The sequence below is a fragment of the Myzus persicae genome, unplaced genomic scaffold (assembly GCF_001856785.1).
Source record: "Myzus persicae strain clone G006 unplaced genomic scaffold, MPER_G0061.0, whole genome shotgun sequence".
NCBI classification, from domain to species: Eukaryota; Metazoa; Arthropoda; class Insecta; order Hemiptera; family Aphididae; genus Myzus; species Myzus persicae.
In genome coordinates this window covers 277,933-297,667 of record NW_019104344.1, presented here as the reverse complement: position 1 = coordinate 297,667, position 19,735 = coordinate 277,933, and the positions used below count along the sequence as shown (strand labels likewise).

At 33.5% G+C, this 19,735-nt stretch overlaps 1 protein-coding gene across 2 annotated transcripts in view; it reads left to right on the top strand.

Moving 5' to 3' along the window:
• The first annotated feature begins 4,531 nt into the window (after positions 1 to 4,531).
• The window catches only part of LOC111041341 (GATA-binding factor C), a 58,374-nt gene continuing 43,170 nt past the window's right edge, over positions 4,532 to 19,735 (top strand). For both annotated transcript variants that reach the window (XM_022325580.1, XM_022325579.1), the window contains exons 1-2: positions 4,532 to 5,106; positions 11,888 to 12,281. In XM_022325580.1, coding sequence (XP_022181272.1) covers positions 11,921 to 12,281 — 361 coding nt within the window. In that variant the 5' untranslated portion in view covers positions 4,532 to 5,106; positions 11,888 to 11,920. The remainder of the gene's footprint in view (positions 5,107 to 11,887; positions 12,282 to 19,735) is intronic.

Here is a 19,735-nt window from a genome sequence, read left to right as displayed (position 1 = left end):
CTAGACGTGTTCGAGGCAGGCTGTTTCTATCGGGTTTGGGAACGAGACTAGTCAGTAGGACGCTGTGCTGCTGGTGTGGAGTACCACCTTCGGTACAGGAAGAATGTGAGTTTGTCAGATTCTGTAAGACGACGAGCATAGAAGATTTGGAGGATGGAAAATTGTGCTTATCCCGTATTTATGCATTATGCTGTGTTATAAACTTATAAATATTAACAAGATTGTTAACTATTTGTTATTAAATGCATAAAATAACAATTGTATTTATTTGTTAATTCAACTGACTGGTAGGTAAAGACTAAATAATAAAAAGCAATTATAAACCCGATGTTTCTATAATAATGCGTAATTAACTAAAATGCAGAACCACAGTATAGAGAAGGAACGAGTTCGAAAGAACGAAAATATTTCATTCATTTTTTTTCAATTAGGTATAGGTTACACCTATTTTATTAAAATAAATTCGTTTTTCAAACTTAAGTTATACATACTTACTTTTTTTATGTAATACCTACTCGAATTAAAAAAGTATAGTCTAATAATCTATAATAAAATATTTTAATAAATTATATCATAATATACTCAACATTTTAATATTGTGTTAAAAAAACTAAAAATAAAATCATTTTTTTTTTAAATATAAATATTGGTATTATTCTAAGGGAGAAATGGGAATAAGGACTTCATAAAGGTATGTTGTGCCTTTAGCTCAAAAATACAAAATTTTAGTTCTATAAAAAAAACCCTGTTAATACTTTATATAATTATGTAAAATGTATTCTATATATTATATTATGGTCACGTTTTTATTGTACAACAAAATATATGATACCCATAATATCGGAGCGTCTCATCGCGTTTTACTGTATATACATTATACATAGGTCGGTCGGTTTCATGTGACGAGTACGTTGACGCAGTGGAAGATATAGCTGGGGGGAGGAGCAAAAGGGCGTTATATTTTTATAAATGCTGAATAAGAAATGTGATTTAAAAAATATACGTAGGTATTGATGATAAATGTGATCGCTTTTTATTGTTCGCTCAAGTGTATCCCCAAGACGGTCGTGTGTTATGCGTTCATAAAATAATTATCATAATAATATCTATTTAGCTAATACCACCCTGAAATTCTTTGAAGTTCGTATGAACATAATTATATAAATAAGTAAATAAATGTTATAAAATATCATATTAAGTTTATATTTATACAAAAGTAGATGTTAATTCAGGGATATTACTAAAAAATGTGCAATAATGTGCTTATATATGTGAATTATGGAATATTCAAAAATATACTAAAAAACGTGTACTTGCTTAAAAAAATCATCAATAATATTATTATATTATTATATTTATAATTTTAATTCACCAAAATATTAAAATTTACTAATACTACCAGGTGCATTACTATATTTATATATTTTACTACACCAATTATTAAATAACTACGGTTATAAGGTCTTATAAGTAACATACTATCAATAAATTGATGACGAGTAATACATTGAACGTTATAGACACTCACAGAAAACACTAACTTCTTTAAAAATATTTATTTTGCATACATTTAAACTGTTATATTAAGTATAATAATATTTTTGGAGAAAAATATTAGTTTTTTTCTATTTTTTACCGTTATTAATTTTTAAGTTTTTAACTCTTTTGGAATGACAACATATAGTTATATACATTTTTAATTCATTTTCCTAATTAAAATATTATTTGGAGTATTTCGACCCATGAGAATTCGGACAAGTATAGTTTATTAGCTATAACAAATAAGTATTTACAGTTTTGATGAACCTAGTATTAAGCCAATAACGCATTTTGCAAAGTATTCACTTCACTCCGCTTATCAACACTTTAATACTTATAACTACTATACTCGTCCAATTTGTATTCATCAAAGTACTCCAAAAAATATTCTAGTTTGGAATTACGAATCAATAAGGTTTTCATTAAACAAAAAGTAAAACATGGAAAAATTTTAACTACAATTTATTAACTATATTTATTTCAAATAATGAGTTAAAATTCTGATTTTCGAAGTTTTTAAATAATCTGGTCTTTATAGGTAAATTTAAGATTTCCAAAAAACAGATTTTGAATAGATAACTAAAAGATCATAATACATATATTATTGAAGAAAAAAGGGGTGAAAATGCTGAATGGTGCACTGTTATAAAGTATAAAGTATTTATAGGTAATTCAAGCTTGATGAATGATGGTATATACACATAGGTACACTATTCCGGTAATGTGGACCACTCGTAACCAGCTGTGGGTTGCAAAAACCACGGTATAGGTATCGTGGTATACACTCATGTATAATACCGGCTGAAGTATATACCTAGTAAATCTCAATTTTTTTCGATAGTGCTTTTGTCTCTTTAGCTTGGAACGCGTGGGAGGGTAACTACGTATATATATATATATATATAGGGAGGGTACCTACGTATATATATATATATATATACACGTATAAGAACAGAACAAAATGGCCGAGACAACTCCTCCTCGTCGGCACGCTAGAAAAGCGGTTTTCTAACGCCACGGCACGACGACGACCACTGCTGTCGGCGCGGCACGTATTGTAATGTTGCATATCCGCGATTCGGATGTATAGATCGCGATGTCGACCGCGTTCGATCGGTCGTCGCGCACGAATTCCTCGGGGGCTAGGTAGATATACGCCTGCAACTATACGTGTCTATATGCACCTTTACATATATTATATATATATGTGCACTGCAGTATATTATAATATACGCTAGTCCCGTGTGGCAAAAAACGCTATCGTCCGAAACTCCGAAAAGACCAAAAAAAAAAAATTCCCATAGGTAGGTACTCCTCGCGGTACTTAACGGTATGCCGAGCATATAATAATATATTTATACCCGACAACCATCATACATATTATAACACGAACAGCATATCTAACCAGCTAGAGCTATATAGTATAAGATGACGCATTTGCATATCAAATATTATATGTGTTAAAGCTAAAATACGTAATGTCATGATACGCATGCTGTGAGACGATATATAGGTATACCTAATAACCGCAAGAGTTAAAATATAAAATGTTATTTTGCATATTACATAAATGAATACTTCGAGTCATATATTTTATGTGTTTATCTAAAACGTTTATATAGTTGATATTGTATACAATCATATTGCGTATGTATACTACATATAATAAGTACTATTGTATAATTGTAAAATATCCTACGCCATTAATTAAGGAAAACCAAATTTTTACAATAATAATTATAAATTATTAAAGACTAAGATGTATTAAATTTGTAGTTATTATTTATAGTAAAGTTAAGTTGAGTTATCATAATAAGGGTTAACTGTACGTTACTTACTTCAAAATATAAGGAAATTTCAGAAACCAAATAAGTCTAGTTACAAAGTATATAATATGGTAACTGTATATCTAGCCTACACATAAAATAAAATTGTAATAACTAAGATTTTTTTAAGTTGTGTTCAGCTGTGTCATAACATGTTACGATTATATTATATTATGATCTATAGTCAGTTATCACCATAAAAGTGATTCAATTATTTAGTACACATAGATTAGTATAATTATTACTATGGCAGCTGGTATTGGTACTATTATAGCTTTACAGTATTCTTCTATACAACGTCAATTAATATAATATAATTACAAATATATAGGTGAAGAATTATAAATTATTGACAATAACATAATTTATACTACCTTTACTACAGTCGTCGATTCAATGTTTAAAAAAAACTTGAATTTTTCGTATTTTAAATATATATAGGAACCTACATAAATAGTTCTGTACTGTAGGTATACCTACTGAAAACTGAGCATATATTGCTGCAGTTGAATTATGCATATAAAATGACACATAAAATATGTAATACTGCAGTAAGTACCCTTATATTATATATATAATATCGGTATGGGTACGGCAACTCTTCTGCTTTTTGGGGAGTTGGGTGAGGAAGAAAAAAATGTAAAAAAGCATAAGTACGAAAAAACGCTCTGTAATAACGTTTCTTTCTCGATGTGCCGAGTATAGGGTATAATGGATATATATGTATATAAACCTATATACATATACCTACCGTGATATATATATATATATAGGAACCGATCCGATAGTTATATATAGTGCTGTAGTTGGCGTGGACCTGCGGTGGTGGGGAGGTGTGGGTCGTAGGGGTTATGTGTGGTGTGGGTGCGGGTGGGTGAGAGGGCTAAAGAGTGTGCGAGTGAGTGTGTGTCTGTTTTTTTTCCGTTCCGTTTCGTTTCGTTTTGTTTTCCTCTTTGGGTTTTTTCTTTTTTTTTCGTTTCCCCCGTTTTTCTGGCCTGCCTCTCCGCCGGACCGTTGAGACAGCTCGACCAATGGGCGATCAAGGGGGCGTCGCGACGCGGGCGGGGCTCGGGCGCCCGGCCGGCGTCGCGCACCAAGAGTGGGGGTGGAGGGTCCGCGACGGGCCGTGGGCACGGACGAGCCGCACGACGCCGCGGCGTTCAGTTCAATGTTCGACACCGGTTGCGATCGTGTAGTATGTGAGAAATTTTTTTCCGTTCCGCCGTCCGTCCGCGCTCTCTCGACATCGGTTCACCGTAACCGCAGTAATATTAATAATATCATCGTTATCTATACCGTCTCACGGCGTCGAAGATAATATAATATTATATTATAATATTGCCAGCCAGGCCATCATCGTTTACGGGACATCGCCGCCGTTCGTGGAATATTAATAATATAGGTGCAACACGCCTGCAGTGCAGCCTGTTCCGAGGATTTCGAACAAAATATTACATTTCATCGGTATTTTGGTACCTATATATAATACGAGGAGTACATTTTCCGATCGTTTCGTTTTTCGCGGTCCGTCGCGTATTTATCGATTCCGCTTGTGCGGTTTGTTTTTCGTCGTCCGATTTTCAGTTGAAAACTTTTTTTCCGGGTTTTTCGCCCAAAGTGATATTGATTTCCATGCGCATATATGTCATCGATCGACTTAATTCGCAGTGCTATCGCGTCATGAAGTTTACACGTCAGAACGCCGACTGCTAGGATATACATACCGCAGTAAACGTGAAATGTAAGTTTAAAAGTATAATATTTTAATTTCAGTTTTCGACACATACGCAGTCTATAATTTATTAAATACACTTATTATTACACTTAAGGTCGAATATAATTAACTTTTATGCTATATAAGTTTTATCAGCACCGCCCAAACACCCAGTAAGGATTTTATCCAATTTTTTAAAAATTTTAAATCACCGACTGCTAGTATATTATACATACCGCAATAAACGTGAAATGTAAGCTTACAAGTATATAATATGTCTTAGACACATATGCATAGACAGTCTATAATTCATACTACACATAAGGTATAAAACACATAAAGTAAAGTTAACTTTAATGCTGTAGAGGTTTAGGACCAGAGTACCACCCAAACTATCAGTTATATGTTTTTATCAGATTTTTTAAGATTTAAAAACGTCTTTTAACTCATTTACTACATAAAAAAAAATAGTATATTTCCTTAGGTATATACCTATATTCCAGACTATGCCAAAGCAATCAGTCAACCTATGACCACTATCGTTGAGATTAAAACATTTCTTTAATTAAAAACTGTAGGTACTGATTTATGAATTTTATTTTTATTTCAGTACATTTTTCATCTTGTCATTTTCCACATGATTTATTGAAATAGGCAAATCACACTTTTAATACTATTTTACAAAACTATTGTGTTAGTCAAACATATTTTCACAATAAATTCATAAGTATAGGTGTACTTGCGCTGCTTCTATATTATTATTTTAACAAAACCATTAATGTAAATAGGTAGGTTTATATAGGTTTTTATTAGGTGCACCTAACATGTGAGTGCAATTATAATATAATATATTTTCAGGTATAGGTAGGTAGAATATACTATGTATATTGTAGTTATTCAAGTACCAATATTTTGATAATATTTTTTGTATGGAACGATTACAATTTTTGCTATTTTATTATTTTTCTCAACATACATAAGTACTTATATGTATTACATCTTCCAATAATTTTTCATAAAATAGTTCTTTAAACAAACATACTAGGCATAAGAAGATACTCAATTGTGTATTATATTATATAATGTAAATGCACAATACTAAAATAAAATATTCAATACGATTTTAATACAGAAATTAAAAATATAAAAGAAAATAATATGTCAAATACTAAAATTGGGTGTTACTACATATCAGACATTACTAATTTTCAGAGGAAAATGTGTAATACGTTTACATATCATAATTATAGTTAAATAGAATTTAAATTTAAATTTGCCAAATAGTTATAACATAACCATATAGTATATAATATGTGTACACATTATATGTAGGTACCTGGTACATATACTATATTTAATAAAAAATATTAGATTAATTAGAATTTGGATTGTAATTAAAAATTTAGTTGTACACCACATAATATATGTATCTCACACTTTTTCTCATATCTATTTCATATTATAATAGTAAATAATTAAAATATATAAATGGGAATTTTAAATTTTTTATAATATCATATAACTATGATAGCCAGCATTATTTCATTTTCAACATGCGTTTTCTTGCATTAGAAATTAATTCTTGATCAATCAATTAAAATAATAAACCTACGAAAATTCAAAATACTGTGTATTAAATTTGAATAAACTAATTATAACTGCCGTTTTAAGGTCAATATTTTTTTCATTATAATAAAACAATTGAATAAAACCAATGTCTAAATTATAATTTGGTGTTGTTGTTTCGATATATTATGAGTGTCACACTTGTGTATAAACAATGCAACTTGTAAATACACTTAAAACAGTTCTAGAGGTTTTTTTTTAAAATTGTTTAGTAACAAAAACACCCATTTCATACAAAACAAAAAACAATATTATACATTTAAATATAATTGATCTTCATGTATAAGTGCACTAGTTCAAGTACCTACATCTTCAGATTTGAATTAAACAAAATATAATATAATATAGCTATTGTATACTTTTTATTTTTAACGATTGTTAGAATGCACCTAATTTAAAGTTCATGGTAATTTAGAAATATTTTTACTTTAAGACGTAGGTACATTGTTTAATTACAAATAAAAACTTCTAATACCTATAGGTACGCATTTTTTCATCATTTTTTTAAGCATCTTCTATAATTTAAAATCTTACCGTATGTTTCTGAATTATAAAACAAAATACATAAATAAATACAATTTGATCTATTTTTAAAGTTTAATAGAATATTTTTGAAATACTACCTAAGCATAGGTATTCAATAACTGTTGTATATAGGTACTTAAATTACTCGTTTACAATAACTAACACATTATAAATTTCTAATACATTTTCCGTCACGGAATAATTTAAATTCTACATTTCCTAATGTGTTTAAAATTCGTAAGTTCAAAACCCCGCTTAGGTAAAACCCAAAAGGTCTGTACAATAACAATTTTGAAAAGATTAGCTGAATATAATATTCGATTTAAAAATAACAATATAAGATAGGAGATAGGTGAAAAAATAATTTAAACCAAGATAATAATTATTGATATTATTAACATTTTAATTTTGTTCGCACACGCTTATCCAGAATTTTACTATTAATATTTTATTTTAGTATACCTACCAAGTTTTCAAAATCTATTTTTTTACAACCATGAAATTTTTAAAAAGTACATAGATTGTATATAGCTTCAACAAACTTTACAACATCAACTTGTAGATAGTTATTTCTCTTAGGTATATTTAGTATATACCAATTTATAGGGATAAATATAATTATATTATTTAATTACGCATCTGATTGTGTATAATTTCCATAATATTCGTTCTAATTTAAATTCGCATTTGATATAGTGGGTACGTATATAAGTATGGGCTTAGCTATTTATTCAAATATACACCTGTATATGTTTCTTTCGAAACACGGGTGAGGATGACTTCTATATATTATTCTAAATTAGTTATAAATGTAGAAGTAATACCATTCAAATGAGCTGCAGTATGCGTCTAATATAGGTTCCTATTATTATATGCATCGAATTAAAATACGAGATATGTAATACAAACGTCAAACACATACCTATAGGTACATTCAAATTCAATAAAAAATTTTTTTTTCTCAAACGTCTTTTGTTGTAAACGTTTACACTTTTTAATAGTCTGAACATATTATATACAGATTGTACCTACATATAATAATTGTACCAATCGCACCTATATATATTGACTCGTATCACAATTCACAGCGGTGGTCCCTCAAAATTAAACTCTACACAATACATTTTATGCAATATCATATATACAATATGTCAATATACATATACATATACATAATATACGTATAAGTATATAATAAGTATATAATATATAAGTATAATAACTTATTATAACTTATTATATAAGTATATAATAAGTATATATAACCAGCAACCGTGTATAATATAATAAGTATTTGCCCCATGTAGTGTCGATGCTTTTCATGTATATAATAGCTTGCCCCCTACGTCATAACAACTGTTTATTGGTGACATCCACATAATATTACGGCAAATCTCCGCCAGTACCAACCTACCTATATATATATAAGTATTAAGTACATGTGTTCGGGGTGCAGCAGCAGCCAATTACCTCCCGTTTTGCGTATATATATAATATATAATAATATATGTATGTATAAATACAGCATCGTAGGAGTACTTACTGCAGCAGCTTGTATATAATAATATAATATAATACACCGAGTATCCCCAACAATAGTGGCTACAGGTGTCTGTCCTTATGTGGAAAGAAGATTAGCCCACTTAGCGTGCACGCTGTATACGTTATTTAGAATAAATTGCAAAAGACCTCCATAAATATCCGCAATATCTTTGTTCCGATCAGGTTTTTCTTATATATCCCTTGGGTATCTATGTATACCTATTTATTTTTATTTCGGCCTATATGATATCTGCAGCAGCCCGTATACACATACTAGGTAGTAGGTACTATACACTACTATAATATTATTACGATCGACTATTTACCTATATGTGCGGGTGTGTGTGTGTGTGTATTATGTAAAAATGTGAGCCTTACGATATGTATAAAATTCGCTAACAATCGCCCTCGTACCGCGATATCGTCGAGTACCTATATGTTTGCACACCGTACGTTATTGCTTTTAATAACAACGCTCAATAATATAACGATAATAACGATAACGATAGAAAACAATTTTCTCTTGTACATATTATTTTATATAGTAAAACACAATATGTACCAGCTAGGTACCTTAATAGAATATCGTATAAGTTTGGACATGATCCTGTTTAATAATAATTAGAATGGCAAAAATGTTTTATTACAATATATTATAGAGCTGAAATTAAATTTACATGCGGAGATACCACGGAGTAGATCGGTTTTTCGAATATTATTTTATCACCAAACACAATATGATTTGAATTTAATACCTAGGTACTTTATTATTATAAATATTATAATAAACGTACGGAACATATTATCGAATCAATAATAATAATATTATTTAAGTATACTGCAGCGATGCATTTATTATTATTATTATTATTATTATTAGGTATATTAAATTATGTACGTGCTCTCATCATTGTCAACGTTCGGGCGCCTGTTGTTTTCCAATTAAAATACGTAGCGGCGAATTTTTTTTTTTTTATTATTTTTTCTTATGTTGAAAATCGTGTGTTTTATCGTCTTTCCCACTGTTTTCCCATCGAACAATGGGCACCTTGAATTCCAAACACGCGCAATGATTAATGTTCTAGTGTTCGCAGGTACACACTAACACACTCAAACTTACATAGGTACACACACTTATAATATTATAATATATACCTATATATAGGCGCATAATATAATAATAATATTATATAAATACGATTTACGTAATTTCGCGTACAAGTTAATTTACTTCACAGCAGCTATTATTAGCACAAGGTGTATAACATGCGCATCGCATATTATTATATAATACAATATAAACGGAACGTATGACCCTCAGACGTGGTGCAGAAAATTTAAGATGGGTAGGCCTATACCTATCTGTTTATAATATAATAATAACTAGCCAGGATTTGAGCGTGGGTACAAAAAATTATAATTATCTAAATGGCAGACATTTTTTAAATGTTTTTTTCGAATATCATAATCGTGTGTATTATTGGTCGGCCGTGTACCACTTATGACTAAAAATAGAACTATTCAAAATTTCAACAAATATTTATCAATAATCATGTTTCATAATAGTTTAGGTCAGTACATTAGACAGTGTATTTAATTGGTACCTTTAATAATATGACGTAATTACACAAAACATAAAATAATAATAAATCTGTTACAAACATTATAACAAGTAAAAATATTATTCTATTCATTTTCCGCTATACCATCTCACGGCCTTTTGCGTACCAGCATTCAGACTTCTGAGTATAATATCAGTGGTACGCGCACCACAATTTGAAAACAGTTGAGTTTTTATTTTTTGCGAGAAAATTTTCGGGCGTTTATGACCGCCGTAATTCGTCTCTAATTCTCCCGTGATCTATTATACCATCGGCGAAAAGTAAAAATGCCAATTCGCCTAAAATAAAATAATGGATACTAATTATAACCTGCAGTATAATGCGTAAATGATGGTCATAATTCGAAGGTATCTAGATAACATTATATACACCACGTCTTTTTGTTATTTTATTGCTAAAAAACACTTTCCTTTGGCGCGAAACATTCCGGTCGCACGGGGCGTTGAAAGCAATATGTGCAGCTTTACCTACACCAATATATGAAAATGAAAATAATAATTAAGACGAACTCACTGGTCCCGGTTAATTGTAATAATTACGTTATCTGCAGATCTCGTTAAGATACAACCATAAGGTGCTATATGGATAACCGCGAGCGCGTAAATGGAACGACTGTTTTAAATTTAAAATCGCGTGTAAATAGGTATAATAAACATGCGTGTTTGTTATTATTATTATCATCTTTTTTTTCACTCGTATGTGCATCATATAGAAATTCGCGGGGAAAGCTGAATTTTACGATCCACTGCCGTTCTTGTGTCAGTAAACCACCGAATTTCCGGTAATTTGCGGTAAAACGTGCATATTTGATTAGCTTTTCATTTTCATATCAATTATTTAGATGTTTCAGTGTTTGTTACCAATGTAGGTGTGATGTTTCTATTCGATGGTTCGGTTCACGCATATTATTATAGTATATAACATTTTTTTTTCAAAATATTTTACTCTCCTGCGAGTGCAGAGCTTTCTCTGTTTTTGAATGTCGTCGAGATTTTTGTTGATATTATAAATAATCTATTCTAGTTATGAATCTTAATCAATTGAAGTTCCTAAAAATTAGTTTCACTTTCATACACAAAATATAGGGTTAAGAGATATTAACTATTTTTCGAAAATTCTTCAACGCATATCGACGAAAAGAGTTTCTTGGAATCAATAAAAACTAAAATTAGATTTCTGGGGACGAACCTATGCCATTTAACGGCAAAAGTCTTATCGGAAATTAACGAGAAACATATAATATTTTACATTTATACCTAATGGCTAATAGGACTGGAGTTCGGTTCGCAGAATTTCAGAACGATCGATGACGTTTCGACGGGTTTTTATCATCCAATATATTATAATTTATATCATTGGGAAGTCGGATCACAGGTCCACCGACGGGCTAAAACCCAGGCACGGTTTTTAGGATAAAATATTAGGGCATTTCATATACTACTACTGTAATGTGGTAAATAAATAAATTGATTTTCATATTTTCCAATTTCCAGCGTGTCACATACGCGAGAGCGCTTTAAAGCGGCATGGAAATGGCTGCCGGCATGGAAGTGGTCGGCGGTGCCGGCGCTCATCATCATCACCACCATCACCCTCACCACCGGAGCTGGTACGAGACGCCGGCCGGATCGTCGTCGTCGTGCCGGGACGAGCCGCTGGTGGCCGATAACATGTCGGACCACATGAACTCGTTCTTCGCCCATCACCACGTCAGCGCGCTGGACGCTCACCCCGCGGCCAGGGACTACCATCATCACCGGGCGGCGGCGGCGGCCACAGCCGCTGCCGCGGCGCCGTATCACCGCGACTCACTCACCGTCACAGCACGCTACTATCACCAGCAGATCCACTCGCCGTTCGCTCCGCCACCACCGACGTCGTCGCACGGTAAGTCTTCACCACTGTACTGTGAATATAGCACTAGGAATATGTATATTTTAAGGTTTGAAGTGTTTGAACGATGTACCTATTCAAATTTCAGTGATTTTTATTTTTCACTTTCCCCTACGATTTGATTTAAAACATTTTTTATGCCAAAGGAAATAGTGTGAGGGGACCTACAGAGTTCTTCTCTAAATCGTTCATCGCAGTACGCTTTTTGAGCTAAAACAACATTATTTATTTAAACACAAATTATTGCATTTTCATAAAGATTATAATTTATAACCGCCGTAGATGGAGTAGCTTCAATCGTTTTTCGGTATAAAACTATACCTATTAAGTACAACGACTGCGACGATCTCTCGAAAATGTTTTTTCGAGATCCCAATTATCTAGCCGTCGCAGTACGTAAATGCTAAGAAACAGTCCTGTGGCTAATCGAATATTTTATAATAGGTTTAAAATAATTAATATGGTACAGGCCTATCCGAGTCCTTATCGACTGCAACACTAAAACGGAACTGCACTTATTATTTTTATTAAGATTCGCGCATTTGATTGATCGGTACGATCTGCAACGGAATAATTATTATATTATACTATAATATGTACGATGGCTTTGTGTATATAGCACTCTGTCTTTCCCAAGACACGCTTAAATGTTCATTACAAATTATCTTTGTTTTCGAGTACACAGTAATGCTTGTTTATACCTACTTGAAATAAATACCTAACCTATCCCAACATAAAATCATTTTTATCTATATATTATATAGATAGTAAAAAAAGCTATATAAATTCTAAATATTTCAACAGCTATATATATTATATATGAGTGTGCGAACGATGTATAAATCATAAAATACCCCGTCTGGATTCTACCATGATATTATATACACTCTAAGTACCGGAACATTGTTTTTATTCATTTTACGCAATGCTTAAACTATAAAATATACAATTCATAATATAACCTATATATTATATAAATGTACATGAACCATTTAGGACGACGTGATTGTAATAATATTATATTAGATAGAACCTAGGTGTCAAAATACGTTTCGAAAACTACATTAATATTTAGATATGAATAAAACGGCGAAAACATAATACATATTTACGGCCATGAAATTTCACCCGTTCAGTGTCGCTTGCGTTTCCCGAGCACCAGTCCTACTCCCTATCTTATATTGCTCCTGTCATGCCAGACGCTGCAACTTCACTATACGATAATAATATTTAGGATTAACTGTATAATCATTATAGGTAGGTACTGCAGTCGTCCGTTGAACACGTACCTGCTGGTATGATATATTATTATTATTATTATTATTGCCACATTGGTCATTCTATTTCTTCGCAAAAACAACAATAAGCCCATCATGCAATAGTCCGTCATAATATAAATAAACCCGCCGCCCTTCTATGTGTGTTTAGAACACGAATATCGGAATAATGCGCACATAGATATAATATACACACAACGAGCTTCGTGTTGTCTATATGCGCTGCGGTATACGATTTAACGGCCTTCTCATTAATTATTAATTAATATAATATATATATATACACTTTATTAACCGGACATTGAGTAATTTTCAAGTGTAGAAAGTGAAACACTGTAATACATTTGCTGCGGCAAACGCGTACATGTTTATATTATAGTATGTACACATCGCTGATACACTGCTCTGCAGCTATATACTGGCTATACATAATAAAAATATACCTAGACAAATATATATCGAGTCCTGGGTCCCGGCTTGAGACTAGACTTCAGCCAGCGATGATGTACACAGCCTTAAATATTATACTATAGGTAATAGGTATATATACCACGACCGCGTTGTCGTTTTCCACGCACGCACGCACACGATGCCGCCCGTGGAAAACACTTTGCCGCCGCCGTCAAGGATTTATATTTTATGGTGGCATAGTCATGGACGAGATAGCACAACACTGCAATAGTATAGGTACCTATATATACTCTTGATGATGGCGCTGACTCTTTACACCTGGTTGACCACCACCGCACACACACACACACACACACACACGCAAGTCGACGGTCGGTCGTTATACATATGCGGCTATCATTAACCCGCAATAATAATGAAAAACACGACGAAAAAACGACCGAGAGAAAATAATAATAATAATATATGCGTGCCGTATAATAATAATAATAATATATAATATTATACTGCTGCACCATTGTGATGTGATGTACACGACGCGTATATTATAAGTATGATGATATGTGCAGAGCGCCGTTTCGTGTTTTTTTTCTTCTAAGGACACCCGATCATCAACAGCCCACCAAATTGTATATTATAATATTATATATTATACACCTATAATACAATATACACCGGAATTTCGTTTCCACGACTCTCTGTACATACGATTTAGTGATGTTTTTTCCTCTGTTCGCGTCGTGTTCGACAAACACCGTTTTTAGAACATTACCAGCTATTTCTCTGTATTATATACCAACGGCGAACCGGCCCTCCTCCGCGGTGGCCGTGCTACATTATTATATCAATATTATGTATAACGCGCGCCCGCTCTGCTGCATTGCAGCGTTTCATTAAAACCGCTCCGCAGGCATAATTAACGGCTCGCGATCGCTTTGTAATTTCCAGATTCAGAGGTCGTTCTCGTTTCGTATCCCGTCGATATTATTATTACACGTATTAAATTTTGTTTTCGCCTCCTCCGCCGCCGCCTCGGCAGTGTGTGTGTGTTATTGTACCACCGCGGAATCGGTAATTTGTAAGCGTAAACCGAGAATCCGGTAAGAACCGCGTTCGGACCGTAGAATTATCCCTGGACATAATATATCTGTATATAGGTAGGTACTAACCTATGCTCATCGTGAGTCGTGTCGTTATTATTACTATGTTTGTACCTGGTACATTATAATATACGCGACGCCTATATGGTCGACCGAAAAGGATATAAATATCACATTTCGTGTACATCACCAACGTGAAACGTGTTTAAACACAGTGAACCAAAATATCACATTATTAGTGTATTAAACCCAATACATTATATACGCATTGGGTAGGATACCATTCGCATAGGATTTCTCCTAAACACTATTAACAGTATTTGGTTAAGTCGGACTTTGAACAGATTTTCCGATACTACGTGGAAATAACGTCACCGGTATAATATAGTGTATCTATATACACGCACTGCACACATGGGTAAAAAAATAATGTTTATATCATAATAACTAATTTTTCCCCGGCTCCCGAGTTTGTAGGTTCACAAACTACATGTAGGTGAAACGCAATGCAATGTTCTTCTACTCTTTCCGGTCAGGCCTGCATGCTCGCACCGGATACCGTGCAGCACGGGGTTCTCATTATAAAATTGGCTCTTACCCGATAATAATAAAAATATGAAAAAGTATACTAGAGATAAGGATCTGTCACATTATATTACATCCTTTTTTTCACTTGTAAATTATGGATAAATACATGGCTCGTTTTGCAGTGCATTGCGCGTATATGTATACATTTTATAATAAGTACCTACATATATATATATATATATATATATATATCACGCTATAATAGGTATAATATATAATATATATGCACCTCCGGCGGCGGAACTAATTTCGTCGTGATCGATCCGCCGTGTCGCGACGAATTAAAATAATAATGAAATAATACATAATGTATACTTGCAAGCTTGTATAGTTGGTATACTATGTCGCTACAAGTACGAAACAATACAATATTATTATGTCCACTGAGCGGACAGATTAAAATATTTTATTTTCGTCGATATGCGCTTTTCGTGCTGTACACATTCTGCACATCCCATATAGGTACCTACTTATTCCTCGGGAAAGCATACTACATACGATATTGTCAATTTTACCTATAACGTATAAATCAATAACGTCGTCATCGATCGCGATACGTTTGCTCCGACCCAGGATTGGTCTACCACAGACGTCTGTAATAAAAGAAAAACAACACTTTTTCATTTTATATAATATACACACGCAGTTCTTGGCTCGATTCCTGAATAATAATAACGCTGGGCATGATGAACATATTATATATATATATGTGTATAATACTTCATGGGTAGGTATAATATAGGTATTATACGTTCCTACCTACAACACTATAAGTATATTAAATGTGCTTACCCGTCTTTACGTATAACGTAATACACAATATACTCTGCAAAACGTTCTAAAAAATAAAAAAAACGCTCACTCATATTATAGACGCGTTTAAATTCGTATATACATGTGTGTGTAAATGTGTACCTATATAACTATAAATATACCTAAACCACCAACCATATTATCACTGCTTCAGCGGCGAACGTGTATCTCCATCGTTTTTATATTCCGGCGGCCGGGCCCGCGGCTAGAATACGAGAGCTAGAACTCGTATACTAGAGCGATTTTTATAGACAAAAAAACAACTACACATATTAATGTTATTAACACGGTTGTAATCGTTGTGTTTAGCGTCTTTTGGAGTACCTATGTATATGAAGTCGATCTGCTGCAGAGAATATATTATTAAATATAATACATAATAATACATATACTGTAGGTATACAGGTGTACGAGTATTATTTATAATTATATAGTTGGTACGCGGTTTTACAAAAACCGATTTGACAATCCGATAAAAATCACTGCGATTTACGCCGTGCATACAGCCGGTAAACCAAATAAACATTTTTTTAAACGTTTTGTACTAAAACAATGTGTTCAACTACACCGTCACCTAAGGTAATATACAAGTACCTATGTTCGGGAAACATACAGTATTCAAAATCAACACCGTCGTTCAATCGTATTTTAGTATTGTCGTTTCACTCATGTTATATATTCCGATCAGATTTCGTGTTTTCTCGCCTGAAAATATTATGTCCCCACGCCATCTGAACATGTAAATAATATATTACCTAACTTAAAAATCGTAACTCGTATTAAACCGTTAGGTATTCATCATAACCACTAAATGAATAATAGCATTTAAAAAACATAAAAATAAGCAAAAAAGTTAATTCCCCCTCCCCCCGAACTTTTAAAAATACAAAAAATAGGGTCTCTCATAGAAAACTTCAATTCTTCTGTTTTTTCTTATATTCCAAACACTATCTAAGAATTTGCAAATGCTTCGAGTGTCCGGTCGTTGTCTGAGATCTTATACCTATTTTCTTAGATGTTGTAGGCCACGGATCATATAAAATGGTTATGTGTGGTGTCGGTATATAGCTGGTAATTATTTACTTTGCACATCAATATATGTGACCTATGTGCTGGTTAGAGTTTTTCAGGTAGGTATATCATGGTACAATAACTAATATAAAAACGACGACGATTACAACATTTTAATTTTTTGATGAGACCTATCATTTTCGCGACGTTAGTCTCTGGGCGCGGGCGCGCACCGTAATAATATAATAAAATATCAGCCAACGCCGTCGTCGACCGGGCGCGGAGACAAAACAACAAACGGGGTCGTCGCGCGCGCGCGCGAGCCGCGCTCCATGCACGGCGGCGGCGCGGCGGTTGATTAATCGACCGGTCCCCGAGGGGCACAACCGGCTCGCTCTCACTCCGGCGAGACCGCGGCCGCCGCACGTCTCTCGGAGTTTTTTTTCCACAATAATATATAATATTATAAATAGTAATACGTGTCGTCCGAGCGCGCGGCTCTGGCGGCGCGCATTTGTCGCGCGCGACCGCGACAGTCCGGCGTGCACATTCCTGTCCGTCGGTATCGTTACGCGCCGCAAGCACGTATGTACCGCTGCCCCGGACGCTCGGTACGCGATTGGTCAGTTCCGATGGTGCCCGGGTCCCAGCCTCGGTGGGGGGGGGACTTGATGTATATAATAACAACACGACAACCGTAATAACATCATTGTGACGTTTTAGTGTGCGTCTCTTTTAATATTTTTATAATAAAATATTTCCCCCCGAGAGGGCGGTGCTCCGCGCTTACAATTTCATCGTCGAAATGTGCCGGTTGGCTGTGACAATGTATGGTCTCTCCGATGATATTTTATAGGTCTACTGATGAGCACCGGAGATAATATTATTATCGTTATCATTATTTTTATTTCATTGTTATAAGTTTATAACGAAGACGACCGCGGAAAATACGACGACTGCAGTGGTTATAACCGCGGCCACGTGTAAAATGTTCACTGTACATCACCTATATTCTAACTCACGTGTTAAGCCGGATTCACAGCTAAGTCGTGTGTCGTGTCGTATTGTCCCAATCGCATAATAATTGGACGTTACATTTTTGGTATCATGTAATAACCGAGTTTCAACCGAATACCAAGAATTTACTACAGCTCCACTTTTAAACCAATACGGTTACCAGTTGTAACCATGTTACCACGCCCTCCAATGACACAGCACACGACGCTGCTGTGAATCCGGCTTTATTTGTTGATTTTTCAATTATTCCGTAGATAATTAGGTGGTTTAACGTGTATCTGTCTTCTTGTTCGTGGTAATTGAAGGGGGCGGCAGAACAGTTACCCTGCATATTATATAACACCTATCTCAAAGCCCTAATACGTGTATACTAATATAATAATAATAATATATTTATTTTGCAAATAAATTCATTGTAGTACAATTAATAGGATAGTATATTACATATTATATTAATGAAATGGTTATGAATGAAATAAAATAAATAAATATACAGATTTAGTAAATATTAATTTGCAACCCTCCTATAAGCTGAGTTTCTGTTTACTATCATACCTTTAAAGTACAATAAATATATACGATACAATTAAATGCAATTATAGATACGACTTAGTGTATGGTGGGCACGAATATTATTTGGTGTCGAGAGTAACACATCTGCAGGAGTAGTTTATTGATAACGTAGGCACGTCCTATCTCCGTGACGCACTACAACAACTGTATTCCTGCATGCACTGCACTGACTTTCCCGCTGTTTATACCAAAATCTCGACACTATATGCTCATTATTGGTGATTATATACAATATTATAGGATAGAGAAAGTCGTGACGGAAAATCCTCCCTCGCCGGGGAGTGTAGCGTATACAGCCCAATATTACTACTGTTAACTACTCGTCGTCATAATAATAATAATAATAATATAATATATTTTATCGCACAACAACATTATCCCCGCGGCCGTAAGTTCATTTCGTGTAAAAACTTTCGCCAAAACTTTTACTCGAAGGTTTTTTTTATTTTCACTCTATTCGCGGTTTCTTATTATATTAAGAATAATATGCCTACTTTTGTGCACACTCAATTCGCTTGTCGTCTGCGCACGATTTATCGATAATGCGCGCCGCCACGGCTTTTTATTGCTGGTCGCCTGTATAATAGTATGTCTACCACCTATAATATTATTTTTCAATTTCGTTATGATATCACGACGCACTAAATAGGTACTTATA